Source organism: Triturus cristatus, chromosome 7 (assembly GCF_964204655.1).
Source record: "Triturus cristatus chromosome 7, aTriCri1.1, whole genome shotgun sequence".
NCBI lineage: Eukaryota > Metazoa > Chordata > Amphibia > Caudata > Salamandridae > Triturus > Triturus cristatus.
This window is the reverse complement of record NC_140590.1, coordinates 547,177,276-547,193,431: the sequence shown is the minus strand read 5'-3', so window position 1 is coordinate 547,193,431 and position 16,156 is coordinate 547,177,276. Positions and strand designations below refer to the sequence as shown.

General features: G+C 50.2%; 1 protein-coding gene across 2 annotated transcripts in view; it reads right to left on the bottom strand.

Moving 5' to 3' along the window:
- The window catches only part of RECQL5 (RecQ like helicase 5), a 669,413-nt gene that overhangs the window by 45,654 nt on the left and 607,603 nt on the right, over window positions 1–16,156 (bottom strand). For both annotated transcript variants that reach the window (XM_085616996.1, XM_085616997.1), the window contains exon 17: window positions 13,073–13,327. In XM_085616996.1, coding sequence (XP_085473122.1) covers window positions 13,073–13,327 — 255 coding nt within the window. The remainder of the gene's footprint in view (window positions 1–13,072; window positions 13,328–16,156) is intronic.

The window sequence follows — 16,156 nt, the reverse complement described above, 5'->3', positions numbered from 1 at the left end:
AACAGAAACCAAGGACAAACGAGCTAAGTTGGAGAAGAGGACTCTTATGTTGACAGTGAAAACTGAGGATTTGGAGGCATGGTCGAGACGGAACAACTTGCGAATTTTGGAGGTTGCCAAGTCCACTGTCATAGATGGGATGGCTTTATAGGTTCAAAAACTTCTCATTGATATTTTAGTCTGCAACATAAATTGAGAGAGTGCATCATTCACTGAGCCCATGGCCACACCATGGCGCGTCCCGAGGCAAATCATTGTACACCTATTGAATTTTTTTGCGACTGCAACACTATCCTGAGACTCGTGTGAGAGCAAAGCTCGTTGTCACATTAGAGTACAACAATATCCACTTACCCCAATTTTTTAGCGGCAGCTTAAGGGGCGCAGTGGAAATGTTCGGAGGTAAAACGTATATTGCGTAGAAGAAATCTTAAATATGCAATGTTATACCCAGCCCAGTTGAAAGTTGAACAAGAGGGGAAGTTGTATCTGCTCTCAATGACAGATGAAGCTGCCAAGTTCTGACATTTTTGGAGGTAGAACGTATAACACGGAGAAGAAATAAATATTTTTTTATATTTTTATTTTTTCACAGTCAGTCAAATAGCTCACATTGCACATATTCATATACACAAAATTACAGTGTCTTTGCATACATTAAGTATTATACACGTATATACAGCACATTGCCGGCTTGGGGACATTGAATTATAAGCCGAACCGTTTACACACCTAACAAAAACCCACTCCACCCGTAGCATCATGAAACAAATAATTAGTAAGCCCCGGATCATCATCTTGTACATACATGCATATATGGTCCACGCAATCACCCAACCGCAGAGTTCGAAGGGTCATTCGTCTCTCACCTCTCACACCGCAGCCCCGGGCTAGCCCCCAACTATAAACAGTCTTCTGTGTGCATGGAGAGAAGATATTGCACCAGTGGATCCCAGAAATCACGTGGCCTAGAGGATTGAGGTATATCTTCTGCATACGTGTCTAATTGTGTTTTGCAATAGGACATGTCCCTGATCCAGTCCACGTGCTTCGGTGTCTGTTTACTGCCCCATCTCCTCGCTATTCTTCTCTTGGCTAGCAGGAGCGCCACCACCAATAACTTTTGTCTACGCGCCAGTTTGATCTTATAGATACCCAAAAGACATACCAGGGGAGTATTCGGAACACGCTCCCCCAGCATGTGTGTAAGAGTGTCAGTGACCTCTTGCCAATATGAACTGAGTTTTATGCACGCCCAGGCATGTGTAAGAAATCAGCGTTGGGGGTTTGGCATCTGTGGCATCGGTTGTCCATCCGTCCTCAGCCGGTATGTATGCAATTGCTTGGGCGTGTAGTATACCTGGTGTAGGAACTTAAAGTGTATGATTTTCAAATTGCAGTTCGATGTAAGCAGCTGTAGTTGCATACACCCGTAATCCCAGTCTTCTTTAAGAAGATCTGTGCCCAATGTTGCCTCCCATCTAGCGAGGGGTCTGTCCAATGCTCGGAACTGTTCATTTTGTGACATGGTGTATAGTTTAGTCACAAGGCATTGCCTCGTGGTGGATGTCAGGAGTGTCTGCAGTGCATTATGTGTTGGTGGTTCAGCCGGGAAGGAGGGATATAAGGCTGTAACCGCCATACGCAGTCGCAGATAAGCGAAAACTTTTAAAGGAGTACGATGTGCACTCAGGGCTGCGTCATCCTGTGCTATGTATTCCTTGTTTGAGAAAACATACCCCATCGTGCAAAGTCCCATCTCGTGTAGTTCCCGTGCCATTTTCTGTTCCTGCGTCACTGTAAGACGCAGATGTCTGAGGGGTAATGTCGGTGCGTATGACGGAAGTTTGTGCGCCTGCTTCGCCAGTGTGCGCCAGGCCCTTGAGGTGCAGATCGCTGGGTGTATCTCAGAGTTAGAGGCATATTGTCTGGGGGAGGATATGAGTGAAAGATGAGGGGTGGGGTGCATACTTTCATGTTCCACCGCAATGTGCGGCACGTGCCCATGTGGCTGTAATCAATAGTGTGCGTGTTGTGCCTGTGCGCAATAGTAGTATAGTTGGAGGTCAGGGGCACCAAAGCCACCCTGAATATAGGGTCTAGTCAGTTCCTTCCAACCTACCCTTGCGTGCTTTCCCGCCCATGTTACGCAGATCAGTATATTCATAAATAGATATAAAAACCGTGGTAGCACCATCATTTTCTGCAGCGCAATTCTGTCAGCTAGCGATGGGGGCAGTCGGATCAATTTAGTGACTTGGTCTTCTAATTTGGCTATTGCTGTGCCATAATTTGCGTGTATAACTGTTTCTGAGTCCCGGTGTATCCAGATGCCCAGATATTTAACTCGATCAGGGATGGTTTGGATGTCACGGGAGTGAGTGGAATTACCACAGATTTATCCCAATTAATACAGAGGCCCGACAGTTATGCAAACCTAATATATTCTCGAATAAGCGCATTTAAATTAACATCCGGGTACCTCGCGTATAGGACCATGTCATCTGCATGAAGTGATATGCTGACTGGGCGGAGCTGGAACAGTAACGCCGTGGCGGCATGCCTCTGGCGTATCTTGCAGGCCAGCGGTTCTAGTGCCAGTGTGAAAAGCAGAGGTGACAGAGGGCATCCCTGTCTTGTCCCAATGTAAATGCTAAAGGGGTCAGATGTAATGCCATTAATTCTCAGCCTAGCGCAGGGTGCTGTGTACAATAATGTGATCCATTTCAGAAAAGGTTCGGGGAAACCCATGCGCCGTAGGATGCAAAACATATAAGGCCACTCCACAGTCCAGTAGGGCTGCTGCAGCCGGCAGTTCCTGATTAAGGGGATGGAACATGGCAAATATAGTTCTCAAGTTTTGTGTAGTGGAGCGGATCATGATAAATCCCGCCTGATCTGGCAGGACCAGTTTCTGCATTAGAGGTTTTAATCTAAGGGCTATGACTTTGGCTAGTATCTTAGCATCCATTGTGATAAGCGATAAGGGGCGATAGGATTCACAGTGGGTTGGATCCTTATCAGGTTTAAGGAGAGTGTTCAATAGCGCCTCGCGCACAGATGGGGGTAACATACCATCCTTATACGCCTCCTCATACATGGCTGCTAAATGCGGTATCAGCAAGTCTTTGTATGTTTTATAAAACTCACCAGGTAGTCCATCTATGCCTGGAGCTTTATTGTTTGGGAGGGAGTTAATGGCCTCACAAAACTCGTCTTCAGTTATGTGATGGCTAAAGTATTCACGATGTGTGTCAGACAGCCACGCCAGCGCTATGTCATCAAAATATTGATTCCATTCAGTGGGTTCAGGTGTTGGCCCTGCCGTATACAGCTGAGCATAATAATCCAGGAAGCACCGCAAAATTGAGGGGGTGTCGTATCGAAGTGTAGGCTGAGGGTCCACGATCTGAGTAATATGGGACTCGGCGGGCGTAGGCCGTACCCTGCTAGAAAACATCCGCCCGGGCCTGCCTCTCTCACCATAAACCCACGCCGTGTATTTCTATGAGATGTATTTAAGTTCGCTATCCGCAAATTCATGATATGCGTTTATTTTCTCCCTAATGCCAGCCAGGATCTTAAGGTCAGTGGTGGCACCATATCTGGACTCAAATTGTGTAATGTCTGCCTCTACCATGGATAGCTGTCTGCGGATATCTTTAAGGATACCTGCATGTTTACCAATACAGAATCCGCGGATTGTCACCTTGAACGCCTCCCATAGTACCTTGGTGCTATCTACTAAACCCACATTATGCTCAAAGTATTCGGTGATTGCGTGTCGTAGGTCGGAAATAAATACCTGGTCTTGTAATGCACTTGGCTGTAAGCGCCAGGTGTATTGTCGTGGTGTATGTGAGGGTATGGTAAGTTCCAATCGGACTGGCGTGTGGTCCGAAAGGGTTCTAGGTAAGTGTGTTATATCTGTAGTCCAGGCGCTTGCATCAGCGGTGGCTATCCAAAAGTCAATCCGAGACCATGTATTATGAGTGGAAGAAATGCACACGCCTTCCCTACGGTGTGGGTGTCGTGTTCTCCATATATCCAACATGGTAAAATCCTCCATCCCTTCCCTGAGGGTCCTAGCAGAGTTCCTCCCATATCTATCGTTCCCAGTGGACCTATCTGCCAGCGGGTCTAAGCAGGTGTTAAAATCACCCCCCCAGATTATTGCAGAAAGGGGAAGCGTGCGTAACTTGTTCCATATGTCCGTAAAAAAGGAGTGGTCATCAATATTCGGTCCGTCGGCTGTAACAATGGTTATGATGGTACCCCCAAATCGCCTTGTACAATAAGAAACCGTCCCAGAGTGTCCGGGTGAGAGTGGAGCAGTGTAAACAGTATGCCGCGCTTGACTAGAAGCATCACTCCTCTGACATAAGATGAATAGGAAGATGCCAATCTGTATGCGGCCCGCCTGCCTCCTGTTCGGCCTTCAGTGTCACGGGTGAGGTGAGTTTCCTGAAGACAGACCACATCTACAGTGTGTCTGTGTAAGTATGAAAAACTTTCCTGATCTTCTGACGGTTATTCAACCCTCTCACATTCCAGGTCAAGAGTCTTAGCTTTCTCACATCTTTAGCGCCATGAGCCATTTTCAATACGTATGATAAAATTAGCATAGTATGCATATGTGGGTCATACAGTGTGCAACATTTGGCTTATCTGAGCTGACCATTTTTCTGAACTTTCCCTTTGTACCCCCCCCCCCCCCATCACCATCCCAAACATGGCGAAGACAGACCCCGTTAACATATAACAATGTCCCTCCCTTTACCCAATCCCAAAACTAAGAACAAGAAAGTGTGGTACACACTCGGAGGCGAGAGCTGCCAGCCGGCATCTCGGGTGGTCTAGCCACTCAAGTGGCCGTCTAGCCCATCCTGTCCAATTTACAAACAAAATAGCATGTCCATCATGACATGCAATACAAGTCGCAACCTGGAGTCAGAATTCTTTGCGCCATGACTCTGCATCAATGTCTCTGGTGTTCACATTAATGTCGAACCCCAGCTTACCACTCTCAATACTAATCTGAGTCCAGGAAGGAAGTCACTGAGGTCGTCACCCAGCGCTGTCATCTGTGAAGCAAGCGGTGCAGACGGGAAACCCAGTTATTCAACATCTGAGGCGCCACCCTGTTCTTCTTGTGCACCTCTAGGAGACTTCCGGCATGGAGGGTGAGTTGTTGTCATTTGGAGAAACTTCGATACCTCTTTAGGCTCGCTGAGGATCCTACTCTTGCCTCCATCTGTTACCCGCAGCCGAGCCAGATATAGCATTGCGTAGCACAAGTTACATACATGTGTAACGATATATCTGTAAGAGACATTAGTTAGTGATAGATTCCTTACCTTAGAATATCCCCAGGCGTCAGACTAGATCCGGAAAGTTTTTGTCAGCAGTACCCGGAACTGTTGTGTGTGGTTGAGATAAAACAAGAGCGCATGTTTTGGGTCCAGAAGGTGGAGCCTCTCCTCTTCTCTTGAAGGGTGCGGAGGCGGAAAGAAAGTGGGCAGAGTTACAGTTTGCCCGAGATGAAAGTTAGAGACTACTTTTGGTAGAAAGGAGGGACGCGGTCGAAGCACAACCTTGTCCGAATGAATCTCCAGGAAAGGAGGTTTGCAGGAAAGAGCCTGGAGCTCACTCACCCGCCGAGCGGAGGTGATGGCCACTAGGAAGACAGTTTTCAGAGTCACTAACTGCAAAGGACAGTTATGAAGAGGCTCAAATGAAGCGCACATCAGATATGTGAGAACCAGGTTCAAGTCCCATTAAGGCATCACAAAAGGAATAGGAGGGAAAAGGTGAGTAATGCCTTTGAGAAACCTATTGACAACCGAGGACTTGAAAAGAGAGAGCTGATCAGGCAACCTAAGAAAGGCTGAAAGAGCAGAGAGGTAGCCCTTGATAGTGCCCAAAGCAGAGCCCTGCTGGGCCAAAGAAGGGAGGAACAATAGGACCTCAGAAAGAGGGGCAGCAAGAGGATCAACAGACTTAGCTGAGCACCATGCCACAACTTTTTTCCACCGACAGACGTACACTGTTTTAGTGGAGGGACGCCTGTCTGCCACAACCACATTACAGACTTCCGGAGGCAAGTCAAATGGAATCAGCTGTCGCCGGTCAAACTCCACGCAAGGAGGTGGAGGCTGGACAGGTTCGGGTGGAGGGCCGTCCCCTGTTGCTGAGACAGGAGATCTTCCCGAAGAGGCAGTCGGATCAGGCGATGCACGCTCATACTGAGTAGCTCAGGATACCAAACTCTTCAAGCTCAGTCCGGTGCCACAAGAATGACTTGGGCCGGGTCGCGCCTGATCATCTTCAGCACTCTGGGCAGAAGTGGTATAGGCGGAAAGGCGTACAACAGACCGCAACTCCACTCGCGACGAAAAACGTCGCCTAGCGAGTGCCGCCTTGGAAACTCCAATGCGCAGAACTGCTGACATTGTGCGTTCTCTTCGGTGGCGAATAGATCTAATCAAGGTTTTCCCCACTGCTGAAAGAGACCTTGCACCACCTCCGAGTGAAGACGCCATTCGTGATCCAACATGCACCGTCGGCTGAGTTCGTCCGCCCTGGCGTTCAGTGAACCTGCCGGGTGTTGAACCACCAAGGAAATGCCTTGACGTTCCAGCCACGTCCCGAGACGTACAGCCTCCTGACATAGGGTCCACGACCCCACCCCGCAATGCTTGTTGCAGCACTACATGGCTGTGGTGTTGTCTGTGAACACCTGCACTACTCTCCCCTTGACAGAGTGAAAGAATGCTTTCAGTGCAAGTAGGATCGTCTTGAGCTCCAAAAGGTTGATATGGAGCTTGGACTCCACCAGAGACCAGAGTCCTCTGATCTCTGCCTCTCCCATGTGGCGCCCCATCTCAGGAGGGACGCGTCCGTCACTACTGTGTGCTCCGGTTGGGGAAGGGAGAGGGATCTGTCGCTGATCCAACGCTGGTTCGTGAGCCACCACTGCAAGTCCTGTGCAGTGCCCTCTGAGATCTGGACGTAGTCGAGCAGGTTCCCCGATGCTGTGTCCACTGGAACTTCAGGTCCCACTGCAGAGCCCGCATATGCCATCTGGCATGGTCGATTAGCAGAATGCAGGAGGCCATGAGGCCCTGCAGCCTCAGTGTCTTCCTGACCGAAACCCAGGACCAGGGCGGCTGAAAGTTCAGAATCATAGCCCGAAAGTCCCGGACTCGCTGTTCGGGAGGATAAACCCGAAACTGCGCTGTATCCAGAACTGCTCCGATGAAGAGGAGCTTCTGAGAGGGAATCAGGTGCGACTTAGGCACGTTGATGGAAAACTCCAGCAAATGCAGGAGTTCGGCTGTAGTCTGGAGGTGGGAGACGACTGCCTGAGGCGAGCCCGCTTTCAACAGCCAGTCGTCGAGATAGGGGAAGACTGAAACTCCTGATCTGCGCAGATGAGCTGCGACTACCGCCATCACTTTCGTGAACACCCGAGTTGCACTGGTAAGGCCAGAAGGGAGCATGGTGAACTGAAAGTGCTCGTGGCCCACCGTGAACCGTAGGTAACGCGGTGGGCTGGCAGGATGGGAATATGGAAATAAGCAACCTGCAAGTCCAACGCTACCAGCCAGTCTTGCGGGTCTAGAGCAGACAATACCTTAGCTAGCGTGAGCATCTTGAACTTCTCCTTCCGGAGGAAGCGATTGACGTTACGGAGGTCTAAGATAGGGCGCAGACCTTTGTCCTTCTTCGGATCCAAGAAGTAGTGGGAGCAACAACCACGACCTACTTCTGGCGTCGGAAGGCGCTTGATGGCCCCCTTGGCCAAGAGGGCCGTAACTTCCTGCTGGAGAAGTGCCAAGTGTTCCCCCGACATGCGGTGGTACTGAGGAGGCATGGCTGGAGGGGTAGATTCGAAGCAGAGGGAGTAGCCCCTGCAGACTATTTGCAGAACCCACCTGTCCGAGGTTATGGCGCGCCAGTGGGGAAGGTGATGGCGAATCCTACCACCCACTGGAGTCAGGTGTGCCTGAAACACCGGACTAGGAAGGTTTAGAGACGGCGGCGACAGGGCAGGTGGTGGACTGACCCGTCCGCTGTCCCCGGGATCCACCACGGCGGGTCCCACTTCCGCGGCTGCGCTGAGACTGTGGCTGCGGAGACTTGCGGGTCTGAAAAGAACGCGCTTGGGCGCCCCGACCTTGTCTTCAAAAGGACCGAAAAGTGGACCCCGAGGGAGTACGCATGGTGGCGAGGCCCAAAGACTGGGCCGTAGCCGGAGAGTCCTTAAAACGTTCCAGGGAGCTATCCGCCTTATCACCAAAGAGGCGTGTACCGTCAAAGGGCATGTCCAACAGGGTGTTCTGGACATCCCCAGAGAAGCCAGTAGTGCAGAGCCAAGCATAACGACGGAGCGCCACAGTTGTGGAAAGTGCCCTACCGAGAGAATCGGCTGTCAAGCCCACAACGAACATTTCGCAGCATCTCTTCCCTCGGTAATGGCTTGGGAGAGAACCACCTGTGCCTCCACAGGGCACTGAGGTAGCACCTGTGCCACAGTGTCCCACACAGAATGGGAATAGCGGCCTAGCAGGCACGCAGTATTCAACGCCCACAACCCAGAGCTGGCAGACGTGAATTTTTTTCCCCCAGATTGCTCCAGTTGCCTAGATTCCTTGTCTGGAAGAGCAGAAGGGAACGCACTTGGCGAGGCAGAAGCCTGGCAACCAGACTCATAGGCGTCGGGTGTTGTGTGATAAAGCTGGGGTCGCCCGCCGCCGGGCAATGGTGGCGCACCACACCCTTGTCCACAGGGACTCCTGTGTTAGGTTTAATCGAGGTGCCCAATAGGATATCCATAAGCGCTTCATTGAAGGGCAGTAACGGCTCCGCAGAGGTATGCGGCTGCAGGACCTCAGTCAGGAGATTGGTCCTGATAGGTACAGAAGGGAGCTCGAGGTTAAGAGCCTCAGCTGCCTGACTTAAAACCACCGAAAAAGTCCCAACCTCCTCCGTGGCCACGGAAGAAGGGGACAGAGTGCCAGGGTGTGGAGAGAAATCCAGATCCACTGGACCCTCCACATCGCCTTCCCACTCAGGCTCATCCTCACATTGAGCTGCAAGAGGGTCCTCAGACCCCTCCCAGTATTCCCCTTCGTCCACCGGTTGCTGAAGGGGCCACTAAGGACAAGGTGCCCTGGGAAACGGGCTAAAATCCCCTCCAGGAAATGGAATGGGAGGGTAAGATACCAGTCCCGGGTCGGCGCCGCCCAGCTTCAGCGGCGGCGCTGCGCCCGGCGCCGGATCCAGGGCCAGCGCCGAGGCCGGAGTCGGCACCGAAGCCGGAGCCGGCGCCCAGTCCGAGGCCGGGGCTGGCGCCGCCGCAAGGTATGGTGCCGGCGTAGCCGAGGCCAGAGGCAGCTGCACGGGGGCAAACCCTTCCGACAGATCCGCGGGGCCCGAAGACGCTCCGGAGGGACCTGGCGGGGCAAACAAATGGCGCAAGGGCGACATAAAGGCCTGCACCTCGTCCGAAGTTGCGTGCGGCCGCGGAAAGGGAGGGTAGGCCGCAGGCAACGACGGAGGCTCCAACGGAGCTGCGGCGAAGTTACCGCTCGCCCCCTCCACCGCATCCCGTGACCGGTGAGGGGTAGAAGAAGAGCGACAACACTTCAACTTTTTATAGCGCCGAGACTTACCTGTCCCCGATTCCGACGAGCGATGCTGATGGCTCCGCGACCGGTCCCTTGCCCTCCCACAGGATCGGGACCTTGATCGGTGCGGAACAGATTGCCTGACCTCCAACAACTTTCGGGAATGCTCCCGCAAAGCTTTCGGCGCCATGGACCGGCAATCGGGGCACACCTCGGGGTCATGGGCGTGCCCCAAGCAGAAGAGACACACGTCGTGAGGGTCCGACACCGACATGTTGCGGTGGCAGGCCCTACAGGACTTAAACTCGGGCATCTCTATTGCACCAGGAGTCAAGCACACAACAAAAGAAGTTGTTAGAAACCAACTTAAAGTTTACCTAGGGGTACCGCTCTCACTCGGATCTGCGCTGCTGCCCAGAAAAAGATAGAACTGGCGTCAGCGCGCGTGGGCGCGTCTAAGTAGCTCTGACGACATCATCTCGGCGGCTACGATGCCAGCGACGTACGCGGAGCCGTACGACGACGCCTACCGACGCGCAAGGGTACTGCTGACGAAAACATTTTGGATCCAGTCGGACGCCTGGGGATATTCTAAGGTAAGGAATCTATCACTAACGTGTCTCTTTCAGATGGGGATATTATGCTCACGTAGTTTCTTTTTTACGTCTAGAATTTTCTTCCGTGCCTCCTGTACTTGTCAGGTGAAGTCTGGATAAATGGATATGTCCATCCCTTCGTAATTAAGGCGTCCCACCTCTCGGGCCTTACGAAGTGCCGCATCTCGATCCCTGTAGTTAAGGATCTTCACTATTATGGGGCGTGGCCGTGCTCCTGGCGCAGGCCGTGGTGCAAGCGATCTATGTGCTCTCTCCACTATGAACACTTCCAAGAAATTGTCTCTGCCGAGGAGTGTAGTCAGCAGGTTCTCAATGTAGCACTCCATGTTGCCTGTGTTTGTGGACTCCGTCACCCTCATAAGGCATAGGTTATTACGGCGTGAGCGCGCTTCCAAGTCCTCTGTCTTTGCCAGCAGCGCCGCCATGGTCCTGTCCATTGTTCCCTGTTTCGTTTCCATTTGGCGCTGTGCGTCCTCGGAGTCGGATATGCGGCGCTCCGCCATGTCTATTCTCTCTGTGTGCCTGTCCAGGCGCTCAGACATACGATCGACCCGGTAGGTGAGGGAGTTAATTTTCCCATTGATGTTGGACAGTGTCGATTGTATTGTTGCAAACATGGTGCGAAAGTCTACAGGTGTGTCAGCGGACATCGCCGAAGTGGTCGCCTAATTGCCAGGCTGGTTCTCCGGGGTCTGCTATGCGGCCTTTTTCGACTGTTCGAAGTGTAATTTAGGTTGGTTACTGTCTGGTTTCCCCATAATTAGGGCCGCGGGGAGGGTCCAGGAATGGTGCCCAGAGCTCACCGCCCAGATCCCAATGAGCGCCCTTCCTGGGTCACCAGTGGCAGCGAAGGAATCGTCAGAGCACATACACACCGCTGCGTTGCAGAGCCAGGTACATGACAGCGTCTTCTATCCGGGTTACGCCAATGAGAAACCTCCCCGCTGATCTGTGGTAATCACTGAGTGTGTGCCTAGGTTAGCCTCAAGCTCGGAGTCCCAATGAGATCACCTACTTGGGGCGATCCACACTGCCAAGGGATCTGCCAGCCGTTCCCCTATATGGCCCATTCAAAGTGACTGTTTATGGGGAACTTTATAATGTCCAGGAACAGGAGGTCACAATATATAGGCCACACGCATCTCTCATGGACACCACATCTGCAAACCTGTGGCCCGGGGGGAGCGCGGTGCACTGTTCGGGCTGCTATTGGGCAGATTCTTCACCAGATCACCAATATGGAGGGCCACAGCAGCGTGTGATTCTGCAGCAAGGGGGATAGAGTCTCCCCGGTCACAGAGTGGGAGGAAGGGTCGTCGGCCGCACGTCCTCCCTTCTGGCCAGATGGAGCGCCGCACATGCAGGAGACCTGGGGTGATAGTGAAGGGGGCACCAGCGGTGCACCGCTGCCAGCCTCTCTCCTTTTAGCGGGTCAGTGCGGCCCGCCAATACCTTAGCAGTCAGGCACACAATGTTGGTTCCGCCCCCAGGACCCCGCTCAACTCAGCCGCCGCGGCCCAGGCGCTCCTCCGATAAATGCTTAGTTTGAAGACTTGTGGCAGGCAGTGGGTTAATTTCGGAATATATCCTCCAGGCGCCGGGTGTATCCGGTGGCAGCCCTAGTTCAGTGCGAACAGGCCCAACGTGCCGTTGTCGCGACCCCGCTGCTTGCGTAGGCGCTACGCCGGACAACGCTCACCCAGCAGCACAGGCCACAGCTCGGCTTGGGACGCGTCCTTCTCTTTCCCCACCCGTCTCAGATGTTGTCGGCCGTCGAAGGGCCCACAGGTCGCTACAGCTGTTCAGACAGATTTGGAAAACAGACTAGGGTGAACCCCTAACACATGACCAATAGAAATACTATTGCACTCAGACAGGGCGAACATGGTGTATATCTCTGAATTACTGGAATAAACTACTTCTTTGCATAGGGCGTATAGTACCCCAGCTTGACAACATCAAATTGACCCGATGCGCCACCACCATTGCACACGCTGCAGGGAGGAACATGCTGGGTTCTAACAATCTGCTTGGAAACAACCCACCATTCATGACTACTGGCAGGCTGACCTGTTTTGTAATAGATGACGGGTCAACACCTAGAGGCTAAACCACTTGTGGGATATGGGAGGCCAAGCGGAGGGTGGCCATGAACTGAGGTAGACGAAAAGCATGGACTTTCAATGAATGGCTAAGGGCCTGAAGGTATACAATGATCACACTGAGACTGGCACCTTAATGCTGCCAATGAATGACCTTATAGCCAGAAGATATATGGGACCCTCTTGGGGTGCATCTTGCGAGGTGAGAGATGGATATCCAAGTGGGTAGCCTGATTAGGGACGACCCACCAGGGTCTGGCAAGAATAACACAACACTTACAGGTTGTGGATGATGGGGGGCTGTCGTATGGCAGCAATTGATATATGTGCGTGAGTGATGCCTACTGGGGACATGCAAAAAACCAGTTATGTTTCTGATATATAACTGCTCAACTGGGAGGACATGCTGTTAGAACATTCGCCGGGACTCCGGATAATTGGTGTGAAGATTCTAAACTGCTCAATGTTGTGCTCTCTCTGGTTTATAGATTGCATTTATGACAATACAATGTGTCTGTGTTTTCCTGTACAACTTGAGAAATAGCTTCCGTTTTTTTAAATGTCTATAAAACAACATCCCAACTTGGCTGAGGATCCTCTCCAGTAGCCACAATGGAGAAGCAAATTAAGTGCTACCCAAGTCCTCCCCCATATTGGCTGCAGTTGGCTAGCGCTGCACCTGGTGTCCATTAAACGAGACAGGGGAGAAGACAGCACATACCTTGGAAGCGAAGCGGTCGTTCTTGAAGAATGGAGTCAGATATTTAACCACAATATCTGCTATATCCTTGAGGGACACTCCCTTGGCAACCGGCTTGATGGTTTTTGTCGTTCCTTCCTTGTCTTCCGAGGACAGATTCGGGTCAAAGGTCACTTTCTTCTTGGGTAGGCTTCCTCCAGCCTTGGTGTCCACTGGTGCTAAACAAGAGGAGCTTGTTTCTGTTCGTGGCCTCTTCGTTTCAGGGGCCGGCGAATCCTAAAGGCAGCAATATATGGACTAAATTACTGCACAGCAAGCAGGATCACAGACTTAATTACTGTGCAGCTAACAGGCATATATTACACTGAATTACTGCAGAGCTAGCAAGTACACAAACAAATAACAAGTAAAATTACTGAAGAGTGAACAGGTCCACCAACAATAACGGCACAAATGCGGTGCCCAGAGACTGGAGCATTTAGTATATCGGACCATCAGAAAAGCACACTGCCACCATGGGCTCGGCCCATACAGGAAAAGACACCAACACAGAGTCCTGTCATGAATAAACGCTGTCACAGGGGCAGCATGGGACAAAAGCACAGTGGACCAAGCACCAGGAAGAACACCGGAGAAAACAGGAGGAAGGGTACGGCCACCAGGAGCCACAAGGTGATGGACACTGCAAATAGGAAGCATCAGAAAAGCATACTGCTGGCAGGGTCATACAGACACGGACACTGTCATGAGAGGCAATTAAGGATTGGTCACTGCCACCAATGGATGAGAAGATAACACCATGACCACCAGTAGCCATGGAGAGTTGGAAATTGTCAACAAGGGACAAATGGTGGGACACTGCTGTCAGTGGTAAGAAAGGCCCGGGTGGGCTCACAGCATTTAGAGGCGACACAGATCAGGTACTTCTAGACAGCAACACCCTGATGGCCACAAATAAACTCTGGGTTGCAGAGGTGACCACTAACATCCTGTGGAACACGGTCAAATGCTTGCAACCATATAATCAAATAAAGACAGCTAACATTCAGCCACTAACATCCAGAGTGCCATCTGAATTATACACCTAGTGGAAAAAGTCACATAACATGTGTTATGTCCAGTTCTGTGAAGCGAATCTTAAAGCTGTAAACATGTTTTCATTGGTGGAAATGATGTTCCTGTAAAAAAGGTGCAATGTCTTTACTTGGAGTCCTGGGGTTGTCAGTGGTAGCTATGGAGAATTATGGTGGGTAGCCAACATTTTATATTCATGTTGTAGGTTTTTTATGGCCTGGACCTTATTTGTTCCACAGCATTTTACAATCAAATATATTATGTTTACAAAACATTTATTAAATATAGTATTCAAAAACAAAACTTTGCATTACTCCTCAATAATCATGATCATGTTTTATTGAACCAATACAACAACATCGCAAAGAAAGTATAACACTACGCAGCTCTTGATATTCCCATCTAGAGGATTACTTAAGAGATGAGTGACTAACAAGGGAGGACAGCATGGCTTCATACTGAATTTATATAAAAAGGCTACAGGCTAGTAAAGTAAAACTTCCACTGAGTCAATATGATGAGCAGACTTCAAAGCATTACCAATAAATGGAAAGTTAATAAAGTATCAAACCTTCGAGCAAATACATTTCTTCAGGCCACACACCCTTCCTGCATATCAGGCCTGGGTCATGCATCCATAAAGTAATCTCTGCACAGCTCCTGTAATTACTTCCAGGTAATAGCTTTTCAAATCTGTCACAGATAAGGTTCAAGAGCACTGCTGCCTTTGTCTTTAATGGCAACCAATCTGGAGTTTTCTATTAGTACTAGAGGTCGGCAACCTTTTCTGTAACAAGAGCTACTAATATTCAATGAAAATCATCCTGAGCTACTAATATTGGTGATGGAACAGTGACCACCCCATCCAAGATTGTCAGCAGTGATCACAACAGTGCATTAGGCAGGGCCGCCAGCAAATAAGTAAAAAGAATTATCAATTTGGAATGCCTCTAACTGGATAATACATAACAGCAGTAGCTACAGCGCCTCTTGCACCAAGGTAATAATGTGAGTAATAAATCTCTCCAACTCAAATAATAGCTTTAAATAGATTTTCAAAATTCAACCATTTTTTTCTCCAAACACCACCTTATAAGTACTGAAAATACATGCATTTTCCTTCACAATAAAGTCTACATACAATGATTCAACCAAGCAAAGGAGAGCTACTGACAGGGAGCTGGAGAGCCACCGACAGGGCGGTGGAGTGCTACTGACAGGGAGCTGGAGAGCCACTGACAGGGAGCTGGAGAGCCACTGACAGGGAGCTGGAGAGCCACTGGCAGGGAGCTGGAGAGCCACTGGCAGGGAGCTGGAGAGCCACTGGCAGGGAGCTGGAGAGCCACTGGCAGGGAGCTGGAGAGCCACTGGCAGGGAGCTGGAGAGCCACTGGTAGCTCGCGAGCCACTCGTTGGAGACACCGACCTAGAAGCAGGGCACGCAACAATAGAGATGTTGTGTTTGGAAACTGATTCCCCTTTGAACTGAAAGGAAGTTGAATTCCTTTCTTCTATCTCAATCTCTATGTCTGCTAATCATCACGGGTAAGAAGGGATCCTTTCACAGAACATAATTCTGAAAATAAACAGAATGCAAAATTACAGTGTTCACATTAAATTCTCAACTCATCTGAAGAAGAAAATTAAAATGACCCCAAGAATGGCTACTGCTATAAAAATCTGGATAAACTGTGCCATCTTCTAAAACCTGCTTCTCTTCTAGTTGACTCTGTGGCCTCAAAGGAGAGGAATAAAATGTAACATTTCTTCCTGGAGCTTTAAGCCATCAACTATGGAGTAAATTTCGGTCCAAAGGAGGACTTGGCCTAACTGGAGGATATTTCCTCTCTAAATCAAGCATGTAAATTTAGTTAAAAAAAATAAAAATAAAAAAAAACATTTTAAACTGTTTGCATAGGTTAATAGTTTAACAATAACCACGTTACATAGTTAGCAGTAAAAACGGTTGAAATATATGAAAGCCACTTTATCAACAAGTTACTTCATCAAGTTAAAAACAAAGGCACAATGC